Source organism: Littorina saxatilis, linkage group LG17, assembly GCF_037325665.1.
Source record: "Littorina saxatilis isolate snail1 linkage group LG17, US_GU_Lsax_2.0, whole genome shotgun sequence".
Taxonomy (NCBI): domain Eukaryota; kingdom Metazoa; phylum Mollusca; class Gastropoda; order Littorinimorpha; family Littorinidae; genus Littorina; species Littorina saxatilis.
In genome coordinates this window covers 42,847,458-42,874,436 of record NC_090261.1, presented here as the reverse complement: position 1 = coordinate 42,874,436, position 26,979 = coordinate 42,847,458, and the positions used below count along the sequence as shown (strand labels likewise).

The 26,979-nt window shown below is 43.3% G+C and overlaps 1 protein-coding gene and 1 long non-coding RNA gene across 3 annotated transcripts; both read left to right on the top strand.

Annotated features, from left to right (window-relative positions):
* Positions 1 to 1,008: 1,008 nt before the first annotated feature.
* LOC138953033 (metallophosphoesterase MPPED2-like) lies at positions 1,009 to 26,255 on the top strand. Its single transcript, XM_070324806.1, has 8 exons — positions 1,009 to 1,143; positions 19,915 to 20,185; positions 20,950 to 21,160; positions 22,525 to 22,643; positions 23,393 to 23,514; positions 24,077 to 24,192; positions 24,560 to 24,670; positions 25,112 to 26,255. Exons 2-8 carry the CDS (start codon positions 19,985 to 19,987, stop codon positions 25,267 to 25,269), a joined length of 1,038 nt encoding a protein of 345 aa, XP_070180907.1. The 5' UTR covers positions 1,009 to 1,143; positions 19,915 to 19,984; the 3' UTR covers positions 25,270 to 26,255.
* Positions 1,621 to 18,687, top strand: LOC138953032 (uncharacterized). 2 transcript variants are annotated; one of them, XR_011451472.1, is made up of 8 exons: positions 1,621 to 1,918; positions 2,440 to 2,479; positions 4,771 to 4,887; positions 5,619 to 5,750; positions 8,061 to 8,202; positions 8,450 to 8,587; positions 9,075 to 9,220; positions 14,315 to 18,687. It is a non-coding gene; the product is annotated as an uncharacterized lncRNA (long non-coding RNA). The 2 variants fall into 2 exon arrangements; XR_011451471.1 differs by lacking the exon at positions 8,450 to 8,587 and having other exon boundaries at positions 1,634 to 1,918.
* Positions 26,256 to 26,979: the final 724 nt, after the last annotated feature.

Below are 26,979 nucleotides of genomic sequence, written 5' to 3'. Positions count from 1 at the left end.
TCTCACTCAAACTCAAAGATATTGAACAAATTTCAAGATCTTTGCCTACATTCAGAACAGTCATAGAGCAACATAGCCGAACATACCTTGATATTTCGTCTTCGGAAAGACCGACCCGTAGCCTGACCTTTCCACCAAGGAAGGCATTCTCGCCGCCTGCTTTGGTCTGGCTTGAATCCACAAAATATAACAGAAGTTCGATGACAGTACCGCTGCACGCCATTTTTGATCTTCGAATTCGAATTTGACTGAATGCACTCAAAACTTTTGCACGAAGCCCTTCCATTGGATGAAGTTTGGCAGACTTTTGAATTTGCCTTCTGATTGGATCTCTTTTTGTGTGTGATTGGTTCTCTTAAAGGGAAGCAATCGCTGTCAAAATCATATTTCTGAATGTGTTGTTGCTTCCCTTCAATCGGGATTGGCTCCTTGACGAATAGAGGATCATAGAGTGACTCACAGCTGTGAAAAATGTACGTTGAAAATAAAATGCTTTGCAATAATGCCCATCACGATCACGAAAACAAATGACGATCACGATCACGAGACTTGATTTTTTTGTCATCACGGATCACGGGCAAAGTCCCATCACGATCACAGAAATGGAAATTTCGGCAATCACGGTCACAGAAAGGTCAAAAAACGCCAATCACGATCACGATTTTAAACCCTTTGGGGCCCTCAGCGAGGGGTGTGTCGGAAGCACGTGCTTGCGTTGTCGTGCCTGGGACAGAAGGCAGGCAGAATGTTCCCAGTGCTGCTAACATTGTACTGATTTGTGTGATATAGTTTTAACGGCTTTAGTGTTTGAGTGGAATGTTAACATTAACTCATTCACTCACGGTAATAAATCATGAACCGTGTCCCAATTTTAAGGAAACATGTTGCAAGGTATCCCCAGAAGTAGTCCTTCTCCTCAAAAAAACAAACAAGAAGCGCTAATGAACTTGTCTTGTGTCTGTCGTATTGTTGAGGCAGCTTTGGGCAAAAAGGCGTTGTAAGGGAAATCACTCTGCTTGGCTGTCACAAAACACTCGAGAGAAAAACTATCACTATGATAAACAGTGTGGTTTACACGATGTTACTGGAAATCTCCATTCATTTGGGTTAAAGAAAGAGAGAGATTTAACTACCGTCGTTTTGGTAAGTCCATTTGATTAGCTTTTACAGTTGCTAACAAATAGTATCTGTTGACACCGTGCTAATGAAACAACGGCAGGGGTGGAGTTGGTAGAGCCCACTAGAGGCAAACCTGAAATGAGTAAGATTCCATTTATAAGCGGTTCAGTGTTGTTGTCTATGTGTCATGATCTTTGTTGCTGCGCCTGAAGTTGGAATTTTATAAGAGTTCTGGGTGGCAGTTGCCAGAAAACGATAGATTTCAGAAACAGTAGCATATATATCCTATGGTATCTCTCTCTTATATAGTCTCTAAGTCTAGAGAGTTTTCATAGCACATATTCTTCTTCTTCGTCGTTCGCTTTATAGCACATATTAATTCACCCATGCGTGTTTTTTGTGTAATGTTGGATATGATTCGGATACCTCGATAGTCAGTGACGGAGTCATGATGTGTGTGTGTGTGTGTGTGTGTGAGTGTGTGTTCACAACTACATAACTGGGTTCCTTGCATTAACACACAAGCGTCCAACTGGGTTTAAAAAAAAAGTCGGTTCCAAAAATAGGGACCCACTTTTTTTACTACTGTTTCTAGAAGGAAAGTGTCAAATGAAGATTCTCAGAAGTTTTCAAGGCTGGAACCTTTTTGTGCACTTTAGTCAACTTTGTGTGTATATTAGTTCACACACCAAAGCGTGTGAAAAAGTTTCTGAGTTTCCGAAACACACAGCCCAAGGACAGATAACTCTAGTTACTGACGAGTTGCATTTTCAAGATGGCGACGCCTCGTCGATCCAAGGTAAGCGGGAAACTTAATTTTATGATTGTTTCATTATTAGGGAACAGAAACTGTATGTTTTTGTCATTGTTCTTTTTAATTTATTGTGAATAAGTGTTTTTGTGTAGGCTATATTATCTTGGGATGAGGCAGTGACTGATCGAACGGCGGAGATAGTATTGATCTATTTTTCACGCAAGAAAAATGCCTGTACTTTCTTCTTTCATGCTATTTGTGCGTTTAGTGCTGAATTTATGAGTAGGTAACTTGAGGATGGTGATAATAATATGGCATTTCTTAGCTAAGCTTACAGAAAACACGATTTGAAAAGACCGGCTGTCAATCCGATCTCTAATAGACGCAGGCTGTTCTTCTAGTTTCCACCCGCCTTCATCTTTTTGAAGATTCTGTTAGTGTTTAACACAGCACTCGGGGCAACACATAATATTGATAAACATGCACAACAAAATTGAATATTGACAGCATGCGCATGCATGTGTATATCATTGCTGTAAGTGTAATTGTTTGCATTTTATTTGCAGATGATTTCTTCAGCAAGCCATTATGACGGGTAATTCAAAGGTGAGAAGGATCACGATTAATCAATGTCAGTGCATCCTGGCTGGTCCATGAGAGTGGGAAATCTGTGGGTTGATCTGTAACCAAATCAAACCAATAAATTTCATTTTTGTAGAGCTCCAGCCTGGCATTTAATATTATAAATGATGAGAAAGACTACATGGGTCATTGGGTGAACATTCCATTGTCAGAAATGTGTGATTGGGTTTGTTAATTGTTGGATGCTTAACGCCCAGTCCACAACTATAGGCGACCTCAGGGATGACTCATGATAGGGTTATTAAACGGGAAAATACAGGTGTATGGACATAGGGCGGCAGAAACAAAACACCCTCGCGGGGCCGGAGAATTAAAGCGACCCCTGAAAACTAAAAGGGCTTAACCCCCTGTCCACCCTAACCGTTATGACTGCTTAAATGTTATGTCCCTCCGTTCGGTTGTTCATCTGGCTGTCTGTCCGTCTTACTGTCCGTGCACGCCGGAGAAAAATATAACTTTAAAGATCGATGCACAGAGTTGAAGTCTAAATCAACAGTATTTTGATAATTATGTACACTTTATTAATATACTGGTAATGTTTATTTAGTAAAAAAACTTAATTTTGCACAAGATATCGCTGCGTACATATATGACCATTTTTACCTGCCGAAACAAATCACCTTACCTCTTGCCCTCACTGTTCTAGAACTGTGACGTCATTTCACATTTTCAGTATACTCTAGCTTAGTTACACACAGTCAATGTGAAGAAAGTCTCCTTTGACTGCCAAATTTTGCGATTCTGAATGTTGTTCAGTCAGCAGTTGTGAAAATAATAGTGAAATAAAGCAAGACCTGTTGCTGTTCTTCAACTTCAAGAATACCAGTATGAGTTGTATTGCAGTGATGCAAGCAAGGAATTAGTAAACAACCAACTGTATTTAGTGGAGTCTCATCAAGCTTTGGTGTGATCATGAAAACCGAATTCATACTACAGTAGAACCCCCTATTTACGACTTTGGAAAAACCTTGAAAATTAGGTCGTAAAAAAGGGGGGGGGGGGGGAGTCTTAAAATGGTTGTTTGAGTTTTTGGCCCGGGCGGTCATGAATTTGGTTGCAGTGTACAATGTATGTACTGTTATGTACTGTCAATGTACACACACAAACACACAGTTGCAGTTTACAGTCCTATCTACACACACACACACCCAAACACATTACAGCAGAACAACTTTAACTCAAGTTTCAAAGAAAATTTACTCATGGCGTAATGCTCGCTCCCCGCCGAGTGAAGCACATTTGACATTGTGGCGCAACCAGTAAAATCCGAATGTCCTGCTCGATAGAAAGCATAACGACTTTTCTCCCGAATCATGTTTCTGCTCACAGGAATGTTTCTTCGCCGTGCATCGCTAAACTTGTCTCATACATGATCGTTGAGGTCTTCGTACAGGCACCTTTCTTTGCGTACTTTCGCTTCGCTATCCTTCTCCCCATCTTGATAACACCGAGTCTTTATTCTTGACGATACACAGGATTTGCGTCTTCCCGACTCCTAAGTAAGTCGCCACGGATTGCCATTTCGCTCGATTAGCGATTACTTTATTACCTCTCTACTCAAGAGTTGGCGCTTTTCTCTTTATTTCGCGAATTCAGCTTAGACACGTTTTGATAACATAATCATAGATTCTGTACCATCTGTGGCATAGGCCTATCACTCACAGTCACATTTATATTTGAAAAAAATTCACCTACTGCCCGTTGAATCATGAATGCACTGTTACGAGAATTAATAAACACTTAAAGCAGATGCCATCAAAATCTGAATGTCTAAACTCTAAAAGAAACATTTACAACAGGGCATGGTTTTCTAGTTTGCTTACTTTTTTTTTATAAAGACTTACAAAGTGCTCGCGATTGTCTCTTTTGGTACACTCTAAGTCATTACGGTAGCCCACCAAGTACTGTTATGATGTCAAGTCTTATGTCAAGCACCAAGTCCAAAATTTCCAGGTGTGCTCATTCACTTTTGATAAATAAAAATAATACAAATTGGCGATGCTCATTTTTGTGAAATTATTTTCAGATTGATATAAAAGCAACTTCATTCTACCTCTGTTAATTTTCCCTTCGTACTACTTCAGTGCATCTTTAGTTTAAAGTGAGGCCACCTCCAAAACTATGTTCATACCTCAACCATGATGTTGGATCTAGGCTGTTTGCATTCTTCAATTTCTTGTCAGCTGAATTTTCCTCTCAGCATTAATATTGACAGTTCTGGCTCTCCACTACTTGAACCTTTTGTTTTTCAACAGGGTGTCACATGGTGCCAAAGAGACCCATGAAACCAGGGTATCCAAAGCGTCGGCAGAGAGGCAAAAGAGGAGGGAAAAGAGGACGTTCGAGTCTTCATACTCATCACTACCTTCTAGGTTAGCCTCATTTTCATTGTCTTTTGCACATGGGATCAGCTCCATGATTAGCTAGGTCTACGTTTCCCAGGTGTATGTTCCTTCAGGTCTCTATTCCTCGAGTCCTTTATTTCCCCCCATTCCCTCTGGTCTCAGTTCCCCAGGTGTATGTTCCCTCCAGGGCCAGGGAACAAAGCCCTGCGGGACATTAACCAGGGGAAACACGGACCTGCTCCCATTGTGTCCTTGGGCTGAAGGCTCACGCTCCTATTTGTGACCAAGTGTAACCATGCTAGCCTTTCACACTTGTAAAAAACTTGGTCTGCATCGTTTTAAGATAAAGCAAGGACTTGGTTTAGATTTTGTTCTGACATGTTAGTGCCTATATTGTTTTGTTTCCATCTGACTATGACTGCCTAAATGTCATCCGTTCATCTGTCCCTCCATCCGGTTGTCCATCGGGCTGTCTGTCCATCTAACTGTCCGTCCGTCTGGCTACATGTCTGGGCACGATGGGGTTGTCTGTCCCTCCATCAGGTTGTCCGTCTGGCTGTCCGTGCACGCCGGGGAAAAATACAACTTTAACGTGAGGTCACCTCCAAAACTAAATATTTCATACCTCAACAGACTGTCCATGATGTTGGAATGACTTGGATCTAGTCTGTTTGCATTCTTGTCAGCTGAATTTTCCTCTCAGCATTAGTATTGACAGTTCTATATCTCCACTACTTGAACCTTTTGTTTTTTAACAGGTTGTCACATAGTGCCAGAGAGGACAATCAAACCAGGGTACTCAAAGCGTCAGCAGAGAGGCATGAGAGCCCAGGACAAAAGAGGCCGTATGAGTTTTCATCCGATTCTTCATACTCACCACCACAATCTAGGTTAGTCTTATCTTCATTGTCTTTTCTGTCCGGGATCACTTACACGATAACCCATGTCCATGTTCCCCAGGTCCATGTTCCTTCAGGTCTATGTTTGCCCAGGTCTGTGCACAGGCGGAAGGTATCGTTCACTGGACCACTACTTTCATAGAAAGACTACAAGGTATGTCACTCAGCTTCAAGTCGTCTGTGTTCTTGGAGTCGCTTCCTGCGGACAATTTTTGTGTTCAAGGCGGTTTGCCTCTTCCAACAGTCTGTGTAAGGTCAAATAAATACAGTTGAATGATTGTTTTAACTACATCATACATGTATCTTTAATTTTCAGCTGCCGTCTGCTGCAAGTTGTTTTTAACCATCATTTTGACGAATGTTCGTTTGCGAACCGCTACCTGTAGTTGGGAAGAAATCATGCATCCCGCACCGAATATGCATACGGGTGCTCATTGGTCTAAAACATATGTAAATATTGCAGCGAAGGGAAGCTACCCACGGGAGTTTCACTTTAGGTTTTTGTTAGGTTTTTGGTGAAGAACCGTTTGCCAAATCAAAAATAATCATCGAATATCCGGTTATTAACCAATGAGCGCATCGCACTACCAACTCCTCGGACCTACAACTGTTCAGCTTTCCCACGGGATCTAAGTGATATGCCGGCGACAGACGCGTTTGGTCGCACAAAATACGGTGCAGCGGACAGGCAGCTAAACATAAAAGGTACAGATAGTTAGAACATTCATTTATCCTAGCTGGCATTTGTAAAGTTACAAAGAATCTCGACATTGGCAATTATTATTTGCATAATTTTTTTTGAAGTTAGTGGAGCAAGACTCGAAGCTGAGTGTCATACCTTGTAGTCTTTCTATGAAAGTAGTGGTCCAGTGAACGATACCTTCCGCCTGTGGTCTGTGTTCCCTTGGGTCTATGTTCCTTCAGGTATATATGTTTGCCCAGGTCTATGTTTCATAAGCCAGAAACACAGTCGATCAACTGCAGTTGTCCGAGAGAACCACAGTAATCCGACATTATCGGGTTTCACAAACAAAATTTCAGTCGGCCGACTGCGGGTCATCTCACCTGAAGTCGGCCAAACACGGTGATGCTCTCCCCCCAACACTGTGTTCGGCTTACTGCGGTAAACCGAAAATAAATGTAATTATCTGCACAGTCAATGACACAATGACAATGCTCACACTTTGATTATGTTTTCTCTGGCCGATATGAATGCGTGATGTGATGTGTAAAACAATTCCATCTCAAACGGCATAAATAAATCCCTGCGCCTGGCTTGAATATGTGCGCAATATAAATTGTATAAAATAAAAATTTAAAATTTTTTAAAAATAAATCCCTGCGCTTAGAACTGTACCCACGGAATACGCGCGACATAAGCCTCATATTGATTGACTTTTTTGGATTGTGAGCCAAACCTTGTGATTGTTCTTCGAAATGTATCTATCATGACGCAGTAATCCAGGAGACAAGTCAGGGTTATGTCTTGAAGACGTCACATTATGGCGTAAGAGGGTTAGACGTCACGCGAAGGAATTACTGAAAGTCTCGATCATTGTTATTTTGAGCGGGCCGAGACTAGTTTTTTCTTCCATCGCCATTTCCACGTGCAAATGAGCAAACGGAAGTGGTAATGTTGCTAAATTTAGCCCTCGACTTGGCCATTCGGATTACTGTACAGTTGGTTGACTGCGGTTGTCCGCGGGTGACGGTGATTCGCTCATGAAACGCGCTTTTCGGTGACCCGGCGATCAACCACAGTCGATCGACTGGGCCCCAGGGGCCAGTTTCATAAGATAGCAGTGAACCGACTGACAGTCGATCGACTGCCCAGTCGATCGACTGTGGTTGATCGCCGAGGTCACCGAAAAGCGCGTTTCATAAGAATGAAAACTATTGCACGGAATCAAGTAATTTTTGTTGTCACAAGTTTTCCCCAAACTGGTCTTTGATGTAATGAAAAAGGCAAAGTAGTGACTTCATTAGTTTGCCCAGGTTCCAAAATATAATGAGTCCCCCTCGTATTGCTTTGTTTCTAGCTGACTATGACTGCCTAAATGTCATCCGTTCATCTGTCCCTCCATCAGGTTGTCCGTCTGGCTGTCCGTGCACGCCGGGGAAAAATACAACTTTAACGTGAGGTCACCTCCAAAACTATAATTTATTTCATACCTCAACAGACTGTCCATGATGTTGGAATGACTTGGATCTAGTCTGTTTGCATTCTTGTCAGCAGAATTTTCCTCAACATTAATATTGACAGTTCTATATCTCCACTACTTGAACCTTTTCTTTCAACAGGTTGTCACATAGTGCCAGAGAGGACCATCAAACCAGGGTACCCAAAGCGTCAGCAGAGAGGCGTGAGAGCCGAGGACGAAAGGAGAAAAAAGAGGCCGTTCGAGTCTTCATCCGATTCTTCATACTCACCACCACCATCTAGGTTAGTCTTATCTTCATTGTCTTTTCTGTCCGGGATCACTTACACGATTACCCATGTCCATGTTCCCCAGGTCCATGTTCCCCCAGGTCTATGTTCCTTCAAGTCTATGTTCTCTTAGGTCTATGTTCCTTCAGGTATATGTTTGCCCAGGTCTCTGTTCCCTGAGGTTTATATTTTCCACCATGATTATGTTTTCTCTGGTCTCAGTTCCCTAGTTCTAAATTCCCTGGGTGTATGTTCCCTCCAGGCCCAGGAAACAAAGCCCTGCACAACATTAACCAGGGGAAACAGACCTGCTCCCATAGTGACCTTGGGCTGAAAGCTCACGCTCTTGTTTGTGACCAAGAGTAAACCATGCTTGCCTTTCACACTTGGAGAAAACTGGGTCTGTATCATTTTAAGATAAAGCAAGGACTTGGTTTAGATTTTGTTCTGACATGTTAGATAGTGCCTATATTGCTTTGTTTCCATCTGACTATGACTGCCTACATGTTATCCCTTCATCTGTCCCTCAATTTGATTGTCCGTCTGGCTGTCTGTCCATCTGACTGTCCATCTGACCGTCCGTCTGGCTGGTTGTCCGTCTGCTGTCTGTCTATATGACTGGCTGTCTGTCCATTTGTCTGTCTATCTGACGGGTTGTCTGTCCATCTGACTGTCCGTCCGTCTGGCTGTCCCTGCACACCGGGGAAACCTAAAACTTTAATGTGCGGTCACCTCCAAAACCATGTTTCATACTTTAACCAGGCTGTCCATGATGTTGGAATGACTTGGATCTAGTCTGTTTGCATTCTTGTCAGCTGAATTTTCCTCTCAGCATTAATATTGACAGTTCTGGCTCTCCACTACTTGAACCTTTTGTTTTTCAACAGGGTGTCACACAGTGCCAGAGAGGACCATGAAACCAGGATAGCCCAAGGGTCAGCAGAGAGGCATGAAAGCCGAGGTCGAAAGAGGAAGAGAGTAAAGAGGCCGTTCGAGTCTTCACCGATTCTTCATACTCACCACCGCCATCTAGGTTAGCCTTATCTTCATTGTCTGTTTGTGTCTGGATTCAGCTTCATCATTACCCAGGTCTGTGTTTCCCCAGGTCTATGTTTCTCCAGGTCCGTTTCTAAGGTCTGTGTTCCCCCAGGTCTGTGTTTCCCCAGGTCTGTGTTCCCCCAGGTCTGTGTTCCCCCAGGTCTGTTCCTCAGGTCTGTGTTCCCAGACCTGCCTACCCTTACGATTTGGGCGTAACTTACTACGAATGTTAACCCAAACTACGCCACCATGCTTTCCAGAATGGAAGTACGATTTTTAAGAATCCAAAAGTATGATTTTTTGCATCTTATCTCGAAGTAAATCCGATCAGTATAGTTGCTTTCGCAGAGCTTGAGTTTGCGCCTGCGCGAGATCATTTAGGCAATATCCGGTCATTTCCGGTCTGTTCAGCCACAAACAAGATAGACGCTGCCGTTCGCATTACAATGAATTAGCGACGCGTGGAAAATTTGAGTCCCCACGAGACAGACGAATCTGACGAGGAAGCTTGTCACAGTGGTGGTAAAAGGATTGCTGTGAGAAAGAAGAAAGCCATTCAACAGAAATACAAAGGCAGCTAAATGAAATCGTGGCCATGCCTAGGACCTTAATCAAAAGGACCAAAGCACGTCTTGTGTTCCCTTTGCCACAGTGACTTTTCGTGTGCACACATTGGAAAATATGACTGTGCATAGCACATCGGGACAGATTATCACAAGGATGCAGTACAGAGAGCTCATAGAAACAAAAAGACGTTCAAATTACCTGTTTCTTTATCAGGAAGTTGAGTGATACAGTAACAAAACTGGAGGGAGAAATTATCCGAGCAGAAGACTTAGTGTCAATGTGCAAAATGATTGCCGAATGGAACCTGATTACACTTTCTTCCAACAGATTACTCTTTTTGGCTTGACTCATTACACCTTGTAATTTTGGGGGTAGGCAGGTCTGTGTTCCCCCAGGTCTGTTCCTCAGGTCTGTGTTTCCTCAGGTCTGTGTTCCCCCAAGTCTGTGTTTCCCCAAGTCTGTGTTTCCCCAGGCCTGTTCCTCAAGTCTGTGTTCCCCCAGGTCTGTTCCTCAGGTCTGTGTTCCCCCAGGTCTGTGTTCCCCCAGGTCTGTGTTCCTCGGGTCTGTTCCCCCAGGTCTGTGTTTCCCCAGGTCTGTGTTTCCCCAGGTCTGTGTTTCCTCAGGTCTGTGTTCCCCCAAGTCTGTGTTCCCCCAGGTCTGTTCCTCAGGTCTGTGTTCTCCCAGGTCTGTGTTCCCCCAGGTTTGTTCCTCAGGTCTGTGTTCCCCCAAGTCTGTGTTTCCCCAGGTCTGTTCCCCCAGGTCTGTTTCCCTATGTCTGTGTTCCCCAAGGTCTGTTTCTCAGGTCTGTGTCCCCCCAGGTCTGTGTTTCCCCAGGTCTGTCTTCTTCTTCTTGTCGTTCGCCAATGCTAAACGTGGAGTCCAGCTCTGGTAATGAAGCTGGTGGTCTTATGAAGAGCCTCCACAGGTCCATGCAGCTTCTCATGAAGGGGCACCGGCCTGGTCCAGATCTCTCTCTTCGGGGGCTGGAGATTCCTGCAGTCCTGCAGGATGTGGGCTGCATCCTGCTCTGCGTCTCCACAGGGACACATGGGGGAGGGCACGGCTCGCAGTTTTTTGTGCAGGTGTTGTTGCATTCTGTTGTGCCCTGTTCTCAGGCGAAAAATGACTACCTGTTCAGGTCTTGACAGTTGGTGGTTGCTGTCGTGCGTTGGGGGGGGGGGGGGGGGTTTAAGCAGAGACTTTATGACGGTTTTCATCTCTGTGGAGCTCACTGGGTTTTCTTCTTGTTCGTCCTCCGCACCCAGTTTGGCCATTTTATCCGCTTGTTCGTTCCCCTCTATCCCGCAGTGTTAGGGGACCCACTGCAATATCAATCAATCAATCAATATGAAGCTTATATAGCGCGTATTCCGTGGGTACAGTTCTAAGCGCTTGTCGAATACAGTCTTCAGACAAGTGATGTTATGAAGTGTCGTTGTAAGCTGAGGCAGTTTGTTGTTGTTGACTGCTTGCAGCACAGACAAGGCATCAGTCAGGAAGACAACTTGGGTGTCGGGATTGACCTTGCTGCTGATGGTATTGGCTGCGTGGATAAGCGCTTCTACCTCTGCTCTGTAGTTGGTGCAATGGAGGCCAGTTGGTATAGCCTCTGCTTGCCACTCTCCACTGGGGTGTTGGATGTAGACACCAGCTCCTCCTCTCTTGACGGCATCTGTGGCGGACCCATCTGTAAAGACCCGCATCCATGCTTCTTGGGGGTATCTTTCGTCGAGCATGGCAAGTGTCACCTGGCTTTCTTCTGCACATCGCTCTGTTCATCTTTTGTTGTGAGATGAGGAACTGTGGTCTGGATGGACACGTTTTCAAGGTTGTTTTTCCAGGGTGGTTCTTCAAGGGAGAAGTGTGATGGGTGAACCAGTTCAGGCATCTTTGCTTGGTGTTCTCTCTTCAGGGCCCGTGTCTCAGTTGCAAAGCTTGATCTCTTTAGCCTGCCAGAAGAGAGCTGCTTTATCCTTGCATTCATTTGGTGGTCTGGAATGCACTGGTACTTGATGTCTTGTACCATCGCTTTGCATTCTCTTCTCTTGCTGAGTGGAGGTATGCCGGTCACCTGTTGCATCTTGTCTATTGGGGTTGTCTTCATAGCGCCTGTGATGATTCTCATCGCTTGATTTTGGACTATCTCTAGGGTTTGAAGGTGCGTCTTGGCTGCTGTCATCCAAGAGCTAGATCCGTACTCAAGGTGAGGTCGTACGGTCCCCTGGTACACTGTCTTGAGGATCTTTTCGTTTGCGCCCCATTGTGATCCTGCCAGTTTCCTCATGATGTTCAGTTTTCTTCTGGCTTTTGCTTCCGCATTCATGATGTGATGTTGCCATGTCATGCGTTTGTCATATGTGACTCCGAGGTAAGTTTGCTGGTCTTCAAACTTCAGTGGCGTGTCACCCAACGTCAGTCTTCCAGGTTGTACTTTGGCGGAGAGTGTGAAGAGAGTAGCTGTTGTCTTGTCTCTGTTGATGGTTACACACCAGTTGTCTGTCCAAGCTGCAACTTTCTCGAGGGCAAGTTGCATCCTGTAGGTCGCAGTTGTTGCATGCTCCTCAGTGCACCAGAGAACAAGGTCATCAGCATACAGTGCTGCATGGACTCTACTGGGCAACTCGGGCATTCAACAGAAATACAAAGGCAGCTAGCTAAATGAAATCGTGGCCATGCCTAGGACCTTAATCAAAAGGACCAAAGCACGTCTTGTGTTCCCTTTGCCACTGTGACTTTTCGTGTGCACACATTGGAAAATATGACTGTGCATAGCCAGGGCCTAGCATTGTAAGCTGTTCGGCTTACTTTACGCCGAAATAACATCTCCAGTACGCGGAACTCGATTTGGTGTACTCCGAAATGCAAAAACCTGTTATTCCCAAACGGTAAACCCATTTGTGCGCTGTTCGGTTCAATTCTCAATCGGTTTGACAGTTTGCTTGAGCACGCACTTCCTGTGGCATCGCGCGACCATGCTTTGTGCCGGTGTTTTGTGGCTCTAGACTTGAAATAATGTCTCGAAGCGACATTGTTGAACGTGGTCAGCCATTCAGTGACAAAGAATCTAGGTATTCCTGGAAGTGGGAATGGCACTTTCAGGCCAAATAACACAAGATTGTCAGTTTTCTTGTTTTCTGTCTGTGTTTTGCTTGTTGGTGAAGGCATAATTTAGTTGCTCAATCTTCTTGGGGGGGGGGGGGGGGGGGGGGGGGTCATTTTAGGTAAAAAAATCTCAATTTATTTTTCAAATTTTCTATGAGTTTTTTTCTATTTCACCACTATATATATTTATATTTCTTCTTTTTTTTCCCCCACCAGGGGCCAGACCCCCGCCTTTGTAAGCTGAACTCACTTTTTCCAATGCTAGGCCCTGATAGCACATCGGGACAAATGATCACAAGGATGCAGTACAGAGAGCTCATAGACGTTCAAATTACCTGTTTCTTTATCAGGAAGTTGAGTGATACAGTAACAAAACTGGAAGGAGAAATTATCCGAGCAGAAGACTTAGTGACAATGTGCGAAATGATTGCCGAATGGAACCTGAATACACTTTCTTCCAACAGATTACTCTTTTTGGCTTGACTCATTACACCTTGTAATTTTGGGGGTAGGCAGGTCTGTGTTCCCCCAGGTCTGTTCCTCAGGTCTGTGTTTCCCCAGGTCTGTTCCTCAGGTCTGTGTTCCCCCAAGTCTGTGTTTCCCCAGGTGTGTTCCTCAAGTCTGTGTTCCCCCAGGTCTGTTCCTCAGGTCTGTGTTCCCCCAGGTATGTGTTCCCGCAGGTCTGTGTTTCCCCAAGTCTGTGTTTCCCCAGGTCTGTGTTCTCCCAGGTCTGTTCCTCAGGTCTGTGTTCTCCCAAGTCTGTGTTCCCCCAGGTTTGTTCCTCAGGTCTGTGTTCCCCCAAGTCTGTGTTTCCCCAGGTCTGTTCCCCCAGGTCTGTTTCTCAGGTCTGTGTTCCCCAGGTCTGTTTCCCTATGTCTGTGTTCCACAAGATCTGTTTCTCAGGTCTGTGTTCCCCCAGGTCTGCTCCCCAAGGTATGTGTTCCCCCAGGTCTGTGTTCCCCCAGTTATGTTTCTCAGGTCTGTGTTCCACCAGGTCTGTTCCTCAGGTCTGTGTTTCCCCAGGTCTGTTCCCCAGGTCTGTGTTCCCCCAAGTCTGTGTTCCCCCTGGTGTGTTCTTCAGGTCTGTGTTCCTCCAGGTCTGTTCCTCAGGTTAGTCATCCCCCAGATCTCTGTTCCCTGAGGTCTAATTTCCTCTGTGTCTCTATTTCCCAAGGTCTATATACTAATAAATAATGTTGTGTGTGTGTGTGTGTTTTTTTTTTAATGATTAATGTGTCCATCACCTTCGCAATATACTCTCACTCTCTCTTTCTCTCTCTGTTTTTTCCCTCTATGTCACTCAAACTTTGCTTGCAACAACTGCATTTTTGAATATAATTCTTCCTGTCCAATTGTTGTGAGTAAGATTATGTTGTCTCACACTCTTACCCTAACCTTTGTGGGATGTTGTATTCTGCAGATTCAGGATGCCGATCATCTCTTTGCCAGCCAAAGCAAGTCCTTTCAAGTGACCATTCAAGTGACCATTCAAGTGACCATTCAAGTGTTCAGTTTCCTGCTCTACTCAAAGAGGCACTGTCAGGTGGGGGGGGGATCGGGGGCGGAGATAAATGCAAAAAACATTGTTGTATTTTTTGCCAACAAGTCAATGTAAAAATGTCTACCCACCTTGAATGAGTTCACAAAGAAGAGCCAGAGGTAGCTCAGATTTTGGCAGTGAAAAAAGAAACTTGCTTCGCCGACAAGCTTACCTTGGATCCACGAGTCGTCGCCATCTTGAAACTGCAACTCGTCAGTAACTAGAGTTATCTGTCCTTGGGCTGTGTGTTTCGGCAAGTCGGAAACTTTTTCACACGCTTTGGTGTGTGAACTAATATACACACAAAATTGACGAAAGTGCACAAAAAGGTTCCAGCCTTGAAAACTTCTGAGAACCCTCATTTGACACTTTTCTGCTAGAAACAGTAGTAAACAAAGTGGGTCCCTATTTCATAAACCGACTTTTTTTTAAAACAGTTTTTTGAAAAGGTAATTGGAAAAATGAAAGACGATGACATTTTCAGATTCGCTTCTCTTAAAGGCTGCCCTTTACGTAGCATTCATTAATTAATTCCTATTGTTTACATGTGCCAATAATGTTATAAAACTGTACCTAAAGGGATATAATAAAGATTGGCTGTAGCTTTCGAACACAGAAAAAATTATTGCAGTATTGCAAAGTGGTGTTGATAGTGTCGAATGTAAACGGAACAGTCTCAAAGTGAAAGTGGATGTTTTCCGGAAATTGCGAAGTTAACAAGAATACAGAAAAGCTCGCTTTCCTGCTTAGCACAATACACTACCGCGCTAATCTGGCGTGTCAATATCACTACGTTTTGCACGTGGAAGGTGAGCGATTACCCCCCGCGGGTTAGGGGGAAGAATTTACCCGATGCTCCCCATGTCGTAAGAGGCGACTAACGGATTTTGTTTCTCCTTTTACCCTTGTTAAGTGTTTCTTGTATAGAATATTATATAGTCAATTTTTGTACAGAATTTAGTCAAGCAGTATGTAAGAAATGTTAAGTCCTTTGTACTGGAAACTTGAATTCTCCCAGTTAGGTAATATATTGTACTACGTTGCAAGCCCTTGGAGCAAATTTTTGATTAGTGCTTTTGTGAACAAGAAACAATTGACAAGTGGCTCTATCCCATCTTCCCCCTTTCCCCGTCGCGAAATAACCCTTCGTGGTTGAAAACGACGTTAAACACCAAATTAAGAAAGAAAGGTGAGCGATTTCCTTCACGCGGGGATTGACGAAGCTGTACTGTCTGTGTTGACAGTCTAAAAATAGCCTAAGTCCTGGAGAACTGTTGCTAAACATATCAATAAACTTTATAAAGAATTAATTATTTCTCGTAATTGGTAAGGACTTCAAACCTAAAACTTTGCAGGAAGCTTAATTTATACATCCCCGCAACGATGGGAAAAGCCCTGGAAGTAATTAAAATTATTAAATAGGACTATGTCAGCCTTTAAAGTATGGGGAAAGACTGTTCTCAAGAAGACACATTGATAAGTTGCAGACTCCCCGAACTTGGAAGACTTTCTAAGATATTGAGGGATACGTCTGGAATGATAATTAGTACTATCAACCAGGCTATAGCATGGTTACACTTGGTCACAAACAGGAGTGTACTCCGAATGATATGGTTTTTGGAGACACTGGAAGATATTCAATGTTTTTAAATTGCTATATGTGTGTGTTACAATATTGGTTGAAAATAACAATAATGAATGAAAACAGGATACCAAGAAAAGCGTATAATATGCTCTTGAAGTTGGATGAAAAGGATTAAACAAATTGGGCCACCAATGTTCACCTGGGTTTGTATAGATTTGGATTTGTATGGGAAAACCCAGGAGTTCAGTCAATCCCTGTATTTGTTCAAACATGTATGCAATGGTTAATTGATTGCAATGTCAAAATTGGTCCAGCCGCAAGACCCTTGCAAGTTTTCGAATGGGATTAGCAGTTACAGAGCCAAATAAGCACAGCCATGATAAAACTAAATTAACTACGGCATTTTTCTGTCCTTTTTGTAAAACATGTATTGAAAGTGATGTGCATTTTGTATTTGTATGCCTAGTGTATGAAGATTTGCGTGCAGAGTTGATTGCAGCAAAATAATACAGGATACCATGTATGTTTCGATTGTCAACACAATTGTACAGTCACAGAACCCTGCGCAGCTGCACATGTTAGAAAACTGGCCATTTTTTATTTGAAAGCCAAAAACACAAAAAGAAGTTGTATTTGGTTAAGTTGATGGTATTGTAATACGTTTTGTCCAGGAAAACTATGTCAGTTTATTACATGACAACATTTGTTTTATTGATCACACGTTCATATTTTTTGCAAGAGCGTATATATAGTTATCGTATGTTAAAAAGGTATGTGAATATGCGGATGATTGGGGAACAAATGCAGCGGACATGCATGTGAAATTCATGAAGAAGTGTCAGATATGCATGCACATGTGACTAACCCAGTACCCCCCGTGGGTTAGGGGGAGTCCCATATTGGTTGGGACTAGAAAGAATTTACCCGATGCTACCCTGCATGTCGTAAGAGGCGACTAACGGTTCTGTTTCTTCTCTTCTTTTGTCTTATTTCTGCCTTACCAGTCCTTTCACCTATATTTCCTTCCAAGAAAACTCTCCCTACTATTCCCTGCAGTGTTCCAATTCTTTTCTTGTTGTCTTATTTCTACCTGACTGGATCCATCACCTTTATTTCACTTACCAAAAGTCTTCTTTTCCACATCCTTATTTCTCTGCACCCCGCATGTCGTATGAGGCGACTAACGGATTCTGTTTCTCCTTTAACCCTTGTTGAGTGGTTCTTGTATAGAATATAGTCAATGTTTGTAAAGATTTTAGTCAAGCAGTATGTAAGAAATGTTTAGTCCTTTGTACTGGAAACTTGCATTCTCCCAGTAAGGTCATATATTGTACTACGTTGCAAGCCCCTGGAGCAATTTTTGAGTCACTTGAGAAAAAGTGACTCTATGTAATCGGTCAGTGTTAGTCTGTCCGGCCGGCCGGCCGGCCGGCCGGCCGGCCGGCCGTCCGTAGACACCACCTTAACGTTGGACTTTTCTCGGAAACTATCAAAGCGATCGGGCTCATATTTTGTTTAGTCGTGACCTCCAATGACCTCTACACTTTAACGATGGTTTCGTTGACCTTTGACCTTTTTCAAGGTCACAGGTCAGCGTCAAAGGAAAAATTTGACATTTTATATCTTTGACAAAGTTCATCGGATGTGATTGAAACTTTGTAGGATTATTCTTTACATCAAAGTATTTACATCTGTAGCCTTTTACGAACGTTATCAGAAAAACAAGGGAGATAACTAGCCTTTTCTGTTCGGCAACACACAACTTAACGTTGGGCTTTTCTCGGAAACTATAAAAGTGACCGGGCTCAAATTTTATGTGAACGTGACTCCCAGTGACCTCTACACTTTGACGTCTGCTTTGGTGACCTTTGACCTTTTTCAAGGTCACAGGTATGTCTTGAATTCTTCAGGTATGCATTGTGTTGTGAATAGCAATTTCTTCCTGTCCATCTGATGCCTCATATAATATTCAGAACTGCGAAAGTGACTCGATCGAGCGTTTGCTCTTCTTGTTTTGATTAGTGCTTCTGTGAACAAGAAACACTTAACAAGCGGCTCTATCCCATCTCCCCCCTTTCCCCTATCCCATCTCCCCCTTTCCCTCGTCGCAATATAACCTTCGTGGTTGAAAACGACGTTAAACACCAAATAAATAAAGAAAGAAAGACTAACCCAGTATCAAGTATGCCTGTGTGCCGAATATTTTCATATGAATTTCTGTTTGTTAATGTTATGGTGTATCACCCTATTTATGGGCTGAGGAATAAATATTCTTGAGTCCTGAATACCTGAGGCATGTACATATATACTTTTATGCAGTATATGCTTTTGTTTTCTTCCAAGACAAATTACCAGAAGGAATGTCACTAGTTTTCGTATACTGTTTGAATTCCATGGACCATTTTCACCAAAGGGATTACTGAATAATCTCATGTCTGTTGTAAATTTTGGCCCATGACTTGTGGAGATATTACAATTTGGTGAAAATTAGGCTCGTTTTATGTAAAATATGCTGATTATTTGTTATTTTAGTTTCATCATTTTTCATAAATGTGCTTGGTTAATGTTTCAAATTAAATTTGCTGTTGTAGTTCATTCGGTGTTTTGCTCACAAAAAGTGTTTTGTCAGTTAACATTGATTTAAATAAAATTGGCTGACTAAACTTGATCCATTTGTCTTGAGTGTTTGCATCCATGTCTATAATAGGAGCGTTACAGACTTCACAAATAATGCTACAAATTGCGGATTAGCCAATGGACGAATGAATGTTCTGTTGAATGTTGAATACTGTACAGAATGCATGACCTTTTTTCTTACCACCAAAACGAATGTTTAGTCCAAGGCCGAATGCATTAATATGCCTGTGGCTAAATGGCTTTTAGCCATTGGTTAGACATTTATTTGTAACCATAGGCTAAGAAATTCCATTTTCGGACATAGGCTCATTCCAGAACATCACAATTCGTATTTGGTGTGGCGGCAAATTTAATGTGTCCAGGCTTATTATGACTTTCCACAATTGACGATGAGTTACTGATATCAAAACGCACACACACACACAAGAAACAGGGGCGGATCACAGCATGGTTAAGAGGGGGGGGGGGGGGGGTTCAAATGTCTTTTAGGGAGAGTTCGACAACGCGAAACAGTTAATTGAGAACGCGAAGTGTTTAAACCATCTAGGGGGGTCTGGGGGCATGCCCCCCCCCCCCCGGAATTCCTCTAATACACCTTCCAAAAAGTATATTTAGGAAGACAAATTTGGATCAAAACAAGGACAATTGACCAATCTGGTGTAACCTGAGACAGCAAATTGCCGACCTACTTTCTAAAACTGTCACTTAAAAGACAAAGGCCTGCTCCTATAGGGTCTGGGGGCATGCCCCCCCGGAACAGTTTTGATATAAATCAAGGAAATGGAGCAATCTGGTGCAACCTGAGCCATCAGTTTTTCTTTGTTTTTAATTTAAAAAAAAATTTAAGCGGGGGGCGGGGGGGGGGGGGGGGGTCCGGAAACCCCCCCTGGATCCGCCCCTGAGAGAACAAGGTGGAACTTCCAAATTTAGGCTCCAAACAGCAGAATCAGGTTTGGAACCCAGTTTGGTAGTTTGGTCGTCGGTGTGTATCTCAAGGAACCCACTAGTACAAAAAAGAAACCCACTTTTCCAAACTTTTCCAAAGTCAGCAACATCGAAGTTTGTTTAGATATTTTTCTTTTTTACTCATATTCGGATCATTTACAACTAAATGAAGCTGTATAGTGCTTTTTGAAGTGCTCACTAGTTTAGAACATGTGGAACCCAGTTGACATAATGTTAGCAATAAACCCAGTTGGGTGGCCTTGCATGTATGTGTGTGTGTGTGTGTGTGTGTGAGATTGTACTTCTGTTTTAGGTCTGTGTGCCACCTTTTTACTACCACTCTCTTGTCCATGCCTTGACTGAAAAAGCATCACTGCTGCTGGATGCTGAGAAATAGTTTCTTCAAATTTGCCCACATACGTGCAAGAAAGTGTGAGATCAAAGGACATTTAGCGACAACTATAAATGTACATACATTGATTGGAAATTACACAATGAGTGCCGTAGACCTGACAACTGTTCCAACTGCCATCAGACTTAATCCACTTACCAACAACCCCAACAAAGCATGGGACAAACTAAAGGTAACTGACCACCTTTAATATACATATCTGCACAGTTGATAAAGATTAGTCATTAAAAGAATCCTTAATAAATTTGATTGCTAAGAACTGTAGAACATACATTCTAAAAGGCCAAAAAGAAAAATATGTGTGTTTCCGGTAACATCGCCAAAAAAAATAGGGTCGGTCGGTCGTTTTTTTTAATATTTTTTTTAAATATTTTTTTTATAAACCTTTTTCTTACGTTTTGTTAACATCTTTTTACGTGTTTTTTTGGTTTTTTTAAACGCTTCTTTAGTTTACTTACAATTATTTAGCACATGTTTTTGACCTAGATATCTTGAAACTAAATAAAGTATACTTGACTTCATATTTTATTTTATTTTCTTTATTTTTATTTTTTTGTGTGCGAAAAGCGAAAAAAACTTTAGGGTCGGCGCTTAAAAATAGGGTCGGTCGGGTTACCGGAAACAAACATATTTTTCTTTTTGGCCTAATTGACATTTTGTTTTTTAATGTACATGTTCATCCCACACAGACACACACATACACACACGAACACAGACACATACACAGACAGGCATATATATCCGCACACAGGCTGTATAAATGAAAGAATGTATGAGTACTTTTTTTAAAGACTTTTTTATTTGGGGGAAAATGGTCCCATGAGAGGTCTCTTTACTTGATCAGCCTTGTTTCTTACACACTGATGTCCTCTCAGATAATCCGCACATGTGATGGCTTGCATTAGTCTTTATGCATGTGCCCATATCTCAAATCAGGTAAAACAGAGCGTGACCAAGGTGACCCCTCTGGATCCTAACACACCAGTACGTGATGATCATATTCGCTTTGTCTGCATCTCTGACACCCACACTCAGATAGAGAAGCAGGAAGTGGACTTTGTGCCTCAGGGTGATGTGCTCCTTCATGCTGGAGATTTCACAAACGTCGGTATGCCCAAAGACATCAAAGCCTTCAATGACTACCTGGGTGGGTATAGTGCACTTTCCAAGATATGGACGGTGACTTTTTGGGTTTACAAGAAAAGTAAGGGATGTTACTAATACTGTTATTGGAGAATCTACTGTTCAAATCTTTAATGATTACCGTGGTTGATACAAGAATTCATGTCATTCAGGGCCCAACGAATGGTTGTGTGATGCGCCCGCAGCGTGTTGGCATACATACATGTGCTTGTCACATCCCGCTTTCAGCCTTCACCGCTGGCTAGCCAAGCTGCTTGCAGCACCGGCGAAAAAGAGAGCAGCCTTGCGTAAGTCTCTCCCTGCCAGTAAGCCTCTCCACAACAAGTCCTATGCAAGCTTTAAAGCAACCCTCCACGAGGTGTTGGGTGGTAACTGGGGGCCTTATGTCCCCAGGCAGAATTGCAAGGGCGCGGAGGAGGTTTGGCCCCGAACATGCGGCAGTGCAGGCCCACCGGTGCGTGGACACGCCCTGGCGCCCATGAACCAAACCCCCAGGTATGGGTTACCTACAAAGACTCTACGTCCCAACGGCTGACCAGGCGGACGAGGAGAGTGTACTCCCAACGGCTGTGAAGGCGGAAGAGGACCCTTAGTCTCACATCCCAACGGTAAAACAGGCGGACGAGGAGCTCCCAACGGCTGTTTTAGCGGATGAAGATGCCCCATGTTTTTGCTGCTTTCACAAGCGCCGGGTTGGAAAGACTCGTCAGCCCTGATAGGCAGCTTTCCTAGGAGAAGGACACTCGGAAGTCAAACCCGGCCAGATGAGGGCCGATAACCGTGTGAGGAAACTTGTCTAGGACAAGGAAAAGTCCAAAATCACACCCACGAAGGCCTACCGAAGACGGAAGACACTGACCTTCAGGGTGAGGTGAGAACCGAGTGTCTACGCATCACCGACAAATATGGTTGTGTCTACATCATTGAATGTCATTCAGGAAAAACATGTTTCGCTCATGAGTCGCTTGGTTTATGCAAAATTCATGTTAAGAAAGTGTGAGAGAATGAAAGCTGTCACTCTAGGCTTTGCCAATACATGTAGTTGTGTCATTCATATTCTTATGTACTGGTGAGACGTGCATTTAATGCCGTACAAGCCATTATGTATAGTGAGTGGACTAGGCTTATAAAGACCTTGCTTTGGGGTTACATGTATATTCATTTTTGTTGGACTTTCGATCTGTAATTGTTGTACTCATAGAGAAAAGTGCACCTGCGTTTAGAATGGCATATATATACATCTTTTAAGACACACACTCACAGACACGCACTTATAGCAGACACGCAGAGTTCTTCGGACATGTGCATGCACACACATATATGATTGCCAAGCCCTGCAGTTATTTGTCATATTTCGCATTGTTTCAGGCAAGCTGCCCCACCAGCTGAAAGTAGTGATAGCAGGCAACCATGACATGACCATGGACATGGAAATGGTGAAAGACAACAGGGACTACCTGAAGAGGCAGTTCAGCATCAAGGAATCAGTGAGTGTTCTGCTGCAGGGATTAGAGAAACGTGAACAAAGCAGGAGGGAAAAATAAAAGCATAATATTATTTGTTAAAGATGTCTAATCTTGAGGAAGGGAAAATTGAAGCCTACTTCAGGTCAGTGGACCGCCCCCCCCCCCCTTTAAGACCTCCAAAGATTGTAAAAAAAGATCAGGTCTTAAAAAGGAGGGATTCTTAAAATAGGGGTAACTTTAAATGTGACCCTCCACCACGAAATGAGTCGCATGTCACCTCGCGCGGTTCTGCGCTAGGCTTAATATAAGCCCGGGGAGTGTCTGGTAACAGTGTGAGAGTCACCTTAGTCACAGGCTTATAACTCAAACAGTTTTTGCTCTTTTCTAAACCGGTTTTCACCACTGGATAGAGCATAAAAAAAACTTTAGAAAAATGTAAAAATATGAAAAATCATGCAAAGGTGACATGCGACTCATTCCGTGGTGGAGGGTCACAAATATGTTTATGAACAGATCTGAAAATCAAGGGCCTAAAAACGGGGAAGTCTTAAATCTGCAACAGGAAACTTCCCCAGGTTACATTTTAATACTACATTGTACCCACCAGGGATGAGATATTTACTGAGGCTTATAAAGATGTTATGGACTCTTTACCTGATATACCCAAACTGAATGGATCCGGAACTTAGATTGTAGGGAATGCTTTATTTTGGTTTTTCTTTCTGAGATAGTGAATGATGCTTTATTTAACGTTTCTTTCTGTTCGCAAGGTGTTTGAAGAATTCCTGAAGCAAGAGGGAGTGGAAAATTCCAGGCAGCTGCTGACTAACTGTATCTACCTGGAAGACAGAAGTGTTGATTTATGTGGGATTAAGATTCATGGATCCCCATGGTGAGATGCTTGTTACTTTCTGTGTGTGTGTGTGTGTGTCTGTGTGTGTGTGTGCCTGATTTACTGGTTGTCTGTCCATCTGTCTGATGTGTCTATATTAGTCACTGTCTGTCTCTGTATCTTCTTCTTCTGCGTTCGTGGGCTGAAACTCCCACGTACACGTGTTTTTTGCACGAGTGGAATTTTACGTGTATGACCGTTTTTTACCCCGCCATTTAGGCAACCATACGCCGTTTTTGGAGGAGTCTCTGTATCCATAGTTATGGATACATTTGTGTGTGTGTGTGTGCGCGCGCACATGCATGCATGTGTTCATGTTTTGTATAAGATAAGTGTGTGTGTTTGCTTGTGTCTGTATGTCTGTCTGTCTGCTTATTTATCTGTTTAAGTGACTTTTTGTGTATATATATATATGTGTGTGTGTGTGTGTGTGTGTGTGTGTGTGTGTGTGTGTGTGTGTGGGATGTCTTAGCCAGAAAGGAGTTTTGCATATTGCTTTTAAGAGTGTATAAAAGTAGCTAAAAACTCAGTAGCAAGCATGTTTCCACCATTTACTGTGTAGGCAACCAGAGTTTGGTGGATGGGGCTTCAACCTGGTTCGTGGTGGGCCTCTGCTGGAGAAATGGAACATGATCCCTGACAACACAGATGTTTTGATGACCCATGGTCCTCCAATTGGTAAGACATTTTGATCGCCAATGGTCCACCAAATGGTGAGACATTTTGATCACCCATAGTCCACCAATTGGTGAGACGCTTTGATCTCAAATGGTCCTCCCATTGGTGAGAACCTTTGATCACCCATGCATGGTCGGCCAATTGGTAAGGAATTGTAAAAATGTATGCAGGAGCTTGGGTTGCTGGAATGTTGTGTGGGTTTCCTCCTGTTTGGCGTTGCTTGATAAACAGATATTGGTCATATGTTCTTAATTTGATGTATGATGTACATACAATCCATCTTGTCATATTGTTTTTCATTGATCATATAAACAAATTTGAATGTGTGAAGTAGAAAGCCTTTTCTTTTCAAACATTTTGTTTTCAGGTCATGGAGACTTTTGCTTCAGTGGTCTGCGAGCAGGATGCATAGAGCTACTCAGCACAATACAGCAGAGAGTCAAACCTCTTTACCACATCTTTGGTCACATACATGAAGGTAGCAATGAAGTTAACAATGCTTCACAGCATAATTTGTTTACTGTTCATCTCTTTCACCTTTGGACAAAAGTCCTGAGTCATTCACATGATGATGCTCAGTATGACTGACGTTACAATATCATTAGTCAGATCTGCTGCCAGACCATAATTATTGATATTTCTTAAATTTGTCTATCATAGTAAAAAGCTGTATCTTTCTGTTTCCCCTTGCATCCTTCTAAAAATCGGTTATTGCTAATTTGCATAGAAATACAACAGTCTGCATGATGACAGCAGCCAGGTTTTTTCAGTTGTTTATGTTCATGCACTTTTGTCGTATTTTGTCAGCTATGCAGTATGTACAGTCACCTTTCCATCTAGACCATTTATTTTATAAATTTCGATGTGCATTTTTTATGTTGTGGTAATCGTTCTTAATTGTCTGTCCTTCCCGCTTCAGGTTATGGAGTGACAAGTGATGGCCACACAACGTACATCAACGCCTCAACGTGCACACTGAGGTACAAACCCAACAACCCTCCAGTGGTCTTTGACTTTCCTGTCCCAGAGGGTCACACCAAGGCAGAGCTGCACAGTATACCACCGTGCAACTTGTAAAACTTGCATGTTGGTTTGAAAGCTCACTTACAGGGCTAACACCCCCCACAATGAAAAAAATGAAAGGCCAGGGTCCATGGCGGCAGGGGCAAAGAACAGCCTCTCCTGGTACCAAAATTTAAGTTAATAAATGATAAAATAATACACATTTACCTCCATCCAAACTAAACACATTTTTTTTTCCAAGTTTTACTTTAAGAAACTGGATTTTTTTGGATTTTTTTTTTTCAAAGAACGGATTTCCGGCAAGAACCAGAAAGGTGTTAGCCCTGCACTCAGGAATGTTGACTTTCCTGTCCCAGAAGGCCACACCAAGGCAGAGCTGGACAGTATACCACCGTGCAACGTGTAAAACCTACATGTTGGTTTGAAAGCTCACTTTGGAATGTTGACTTTTCTGTACCAGAAGGTCATGCCAAGTCAGAGCTGGACAGTATACCACCGTGCAACTTGTAAAACCTACATGTTGGTTTGAAAGCTCACTTTGGAATGTTGACTTTTCTGTACCAGAAGGTCATGCCAAGTCAGAGCTGGACAGTATACCACCGTGCAACTTGTAAAACCTGCATGTTGGTTTGAAAGCTCACTTTGGAATGTTGACTTTCCTGTCCCAGAGGGTGGTGACACCAATAGACGACTTTTGGAAATAACTCCTTCGCGTCTGTAGGTGTTGTGGAAGTGTGACTTTTTCTCGCAAAACCTCCGACAAACGTACTCCGGTCCCCGTGTTTCCGACAGACCTCTCACTAGTGATTGGTCCATTCGTTGTTTGTTGGAGGTTTTGCAAGAAAAGGTCACTTTCCCACACCCCATACAAACCTGACGGACTTATTTTCGTAATTCGTCGATGAAACCAGAGCTGAGTACAGTGGAACCCCCCTTTCAAGACAGCCCAATGAAAGACCTCCCCCCTTTCAAGACGCCCCAATGAAAGACCTCCCCCCCTTTCAAGACAGCCCAATGAAAGACCTCCCCCCTTTCAAGACAGCCCAATGAAAGACCTCCCCCTTTTCAAGACAGCCCAATGAAAGACCTCCCCCCCTTTCAAGACGTCCCAATGAAAGACCTCCCCCCTTTCAAGACGCCCCAATGAAAGACCTCCCCCCTTTCAAGACAGCCCAATGAAAGACCTCTCCCCTTTCAAGACCACCCAATGAAAGACCTCCCCCCTTTCAAGACAGCCCAATGAAAGACCTCCCCCCTTTCAAGACGCCCCAATGAAAGACCTCCCCCCTTTCAAGACGCCCCAATGAAAGACCTCCCCCCTTTCAAGACAGCCCAATGAAAGACCTCCCCCCCCTTTCAAGACGCCCCAATGAAAGACCTCCCCCCTTTCAAGACGCCCCAATGAAAGACCTCCCCCCTTTCAAGACAGCCCAATGAAAGACCTCCCCCCTTTCAAGACAGCCAAATGAAAGACATCCCCCCCTTTCAAGACGCCCCAATGAAAGACCTCCCCCCTTTCAAGACGCCCCAATGAAAGACCTCCCCCCTTTCAAGACAGCCAAATGAAAGACCTCCCCCCCTTTCAAGACGCCCCAATGAAAGACCTCCCCCCTTTCAAGACGCCCCAATGAAAGACCTCCCCCCTTTCAAGACAGCCCAATGAAAGACCTCCCCCCTTTCAAGACGCCCCAATGAAAGACCTCCCCCCTTTCAAGACGCCCCAATGAAAGACCTCCCCCCTTTCAAGACAGCCCAATGAAAGAC